Consider the following 3013-nt stretch of genomic DNA (forward strand, 5'->3'; position numbering starts at 1 on the left):
AGTTGTCCCTCGTGGGCCGAAGAGGGAGGGCTGAAAAACTACGCGCTGTGACCGCGGACCGGGCATGCTCCTCATTATGCTACCTGACCTACCCTGTCAAATGAGTCCTGGTTTTAAAAAATACGCAGCAGCAGCACTTAATATTAAAAAGAGGATACTTTAAATAAATCCGCAAAGAAGAAAAAGATGTGCCTGAATAGTCCACAAGCAAAAAATTAAGCACCCCTCCCCACATACTCCCCATTCGGTTCATACAGCTGCTGAAAACAACAAGACTGTGCAATTTTTCAAATACATGAGCGGCTGAAATTACTAGCTCAGTAACCGTAAGACACTCAAGTACTGCACTGCCCGTACAGGTTTTCCTTTCCCAGTAGTGTCACGTCTAAGAATACCCTGTCATTCGCTACCTGATACATCTACGTGCCAGCCCTGTCCCCTGGCAGACCAAGCTGCTGTGTACTGCGAGACCAGGCAGGACAGGGGATTCAGCCTGCCGTAATCCATAGAATCATAGAATGGTTTGGGTGGGAAGGGACCCCTAGAGGTCATCCAGTCCAAGCCCCCTGCAGTGAGCAGGGACACCGCTAACTAGATCAGGCTGCTCAGAGCCCCATCCAAGCTGGCCTTGAATATTTCCAGGGATGGGGCCTCCACTGCCTCTCTGGGCAACCTGTTCCAGTGTTTCACCACCCTCATTGTAAAGAATTTCTTCCTTATATCCAGTCTAAACCTACTCTGGTTTAGTTTAAAATCATTACCCCTTGTCCTGTCACAACTGGCCCTCTGCTGCTGGATTGCCCAATCCAGCAATCAATTAGCAAGAAGGAAGGGGTTAAGATTACTAAAACAAGATCGCTCCTTCTATCCGCTTGTACAAAACAGGAAGCACTCAAGGATGGATCTAAGCTCTCAAGGATGGATCTAAGCTCTCAAGGATGGATCTAAGCTCTCATTGGTAAATCAAAAGCTTTGGGTTTCGAGTTGCATAAATGCACTATGCTAAAGCCTTGCTGCTTCCATGAAAAGTATAAATGAGGGGAGGGTGGAAGAACGTAGGAGAAGCCACCAGCTTTCCTCAGGGCAGGTTAGTCACAGGGGAGTTTAGGAACAGCGCTCTGAAGTGCTGTGGACTGAAAACAGAGATAGTGTCCCATGCAGGCAACACCTCACTCGAGCATCATCTCTCCTCCCAACCCACACCCGAAGGTGCTAATGCCTCTACTTGCAAAAGGAGCTGTAACTTGAAGACCCGGACAGTTAAAGTAAGAAAGATATTAACCAATTCCTTCAATGGAATAAAGATTTGGCACTGAGCTGTAATGATTCCACTTACATGTTTTAATACAAGTTAAAAAACCTAGCTGTATCATATTAATGAATTTATTCAGAGTCACATTTCTCGGGGAAAAAAGAACAAGCTGTTTGTAGCACATCTTTAGTTAGATTTTGAACTAAAATTTGAACTCTGTTTCTTACCGAGCAATTTTAAAGGGTATGCACTACGAGAACACAAAGGAAGACCCTAAATATATTTTCTTAGCATTCTCTCAGAAAATTCCATGGCTTATGATTTCTGAGACGTATGTGCAACTAATAATGATAATTAGTTTATTTTACATAATAATTTAAAGAATTATTATGTATGTTAATGTATAAATTAGTTTATAATGCATAATCTAATAAGTAGGTCTAAAAGCTACACTGGAGAGCCTTTTGTAATTGTAATAATTTTAATAGCTCGTATTTGATTGCTGCAGGAGACCCAAAAAAACAGTGACACAAACAGGTATACATACCTCAAAAAAGCTCTCCACATACTGCAGTATGTACACTCCACAGTCACTGAAGTTGTTCTGTTGTGGCACTTTTGGGTTGGAGCCTTTCATGACATCTTTGGAAAAGCTTCTTTTGTTGCCTTTCCTGACTTCCCACTCCACCTCTAAATATCTGTGATAAAAGATCACCCAAATTAATACTTCTTTTTTCTTGCAGAATTTTCCCCAAAAAACCCCCAAGACCCAGATATCAAACTTACTCCCGTAGTGTTTTCACAACATTTGACCGGGAAGGGCCCCTCAGTGAGTCCATAAGCAAAATGCAGGGCCTATGACAGAACACAATTTTTAAGTACACAATATTTTAACTGCAGTTTGGAAAACACAATGTTACACAGCCAGCTAGCTATGAAATAATTTGTGGGGTGACCTTGAGCAAAACTAGGTCGGTACTATAAAGTTTTGCCAGTGCTGCTATAATCCCCTGAACTGGGATAGCTAAATGCAAAGTTATCTTTAGATTTAACCATACACTAAGTATAGAGAACTTTGGAATGAGCTTAGGAAATACAGCACTGTCAGACTGAAAGCGTTTATTACAGGCAAAATCTAGCTGCCTAAAACCCCCTCGGGTGTCTAGTGCTCGTTGATGCACAAGGTATCTGGGGGCACTGGCAAGAGACTATAAAACAAGGCAGAGAACCCAAAAACATCCTTCTGGGGTAGCAGCTGGAGGACAGATGGGACAGTGCTTGAACACTCTCTCGCACGCTGCAGATGCTTACATCCTGTCACTGGATCTAGAGAATACCACCTTTGCAGCAGCCATAAACATAATAATCGTCTCAGCCACCTTATATGCAACAGCTGCATTTATACATCAAAGCTAACTCAGAATCTCAGCATTAGATGTAAGTTGCACTTTGAGGGATAAATAGGATGCAAATTACTTCTCACAAAGCTCTGCTTTCTCTTTTCTAACACCACCACACATGCATTCAGACAAGGCGTCCTTTATAGAAACTGCAAACTAGTAAATTCAGATAACATACCTGCATGCATTTATGTATAGATTTGTTTGCATTTATAAATTATTTTAGATGTATTCAATTTTTTAGGCATAAGCATACAATCACTAGAATGATGTTTGCTTTTATTTGTACTTATTTTAATTTCTGATAAAAGAAAGTTGTTATTTATATAAGCAGTGCTCTTGAAAAATGCACAATCCAGTA

General features: G+C 41.3%; 1 protein-coding gene across 1 annotated transcript in view; it reads right to left on the reverse strand.

The window, feature by feature from the left end:
* The window catches only part of SENP6 (SUMO specific peptidase 6), a gene marked incomplete at its 5' end in the record, with an annotated part of 65004 nt that overhangs the window by 3753 nt on the left and 58238 nt on the right, over window positions 1–3013 (reverse strand). Inside the window, 2 exons of the mRNA XM_009646081.2 lie at window positions 1800–1950; window positions 2039–2107. Of these exons, the coding sequence (XP_009644376.2) occupies window positions 1800–1950; window positions 2039–2107 (220 nt within the window). The remainder of the gene's footprint in view (window positions 1–1799; window positions 1951–2038; window positions 2108–3013) is intronic.

The sequence above is a fragment of the Egretta garzetta genome, unplaced genomic scaffold (genome assembly GCF_000687185.1).
Source record: "Egretta garzetta isolate BGI_Z169 unplaced genomic scaffold, ASM68718v1 scaffold9, whole genome shotgun sequence".
NCBI lineage: Eukaryota > Metazoa > Chordata > Aves > Pelecaniformes > Ardeidae > Egretta > Egretta garzetta.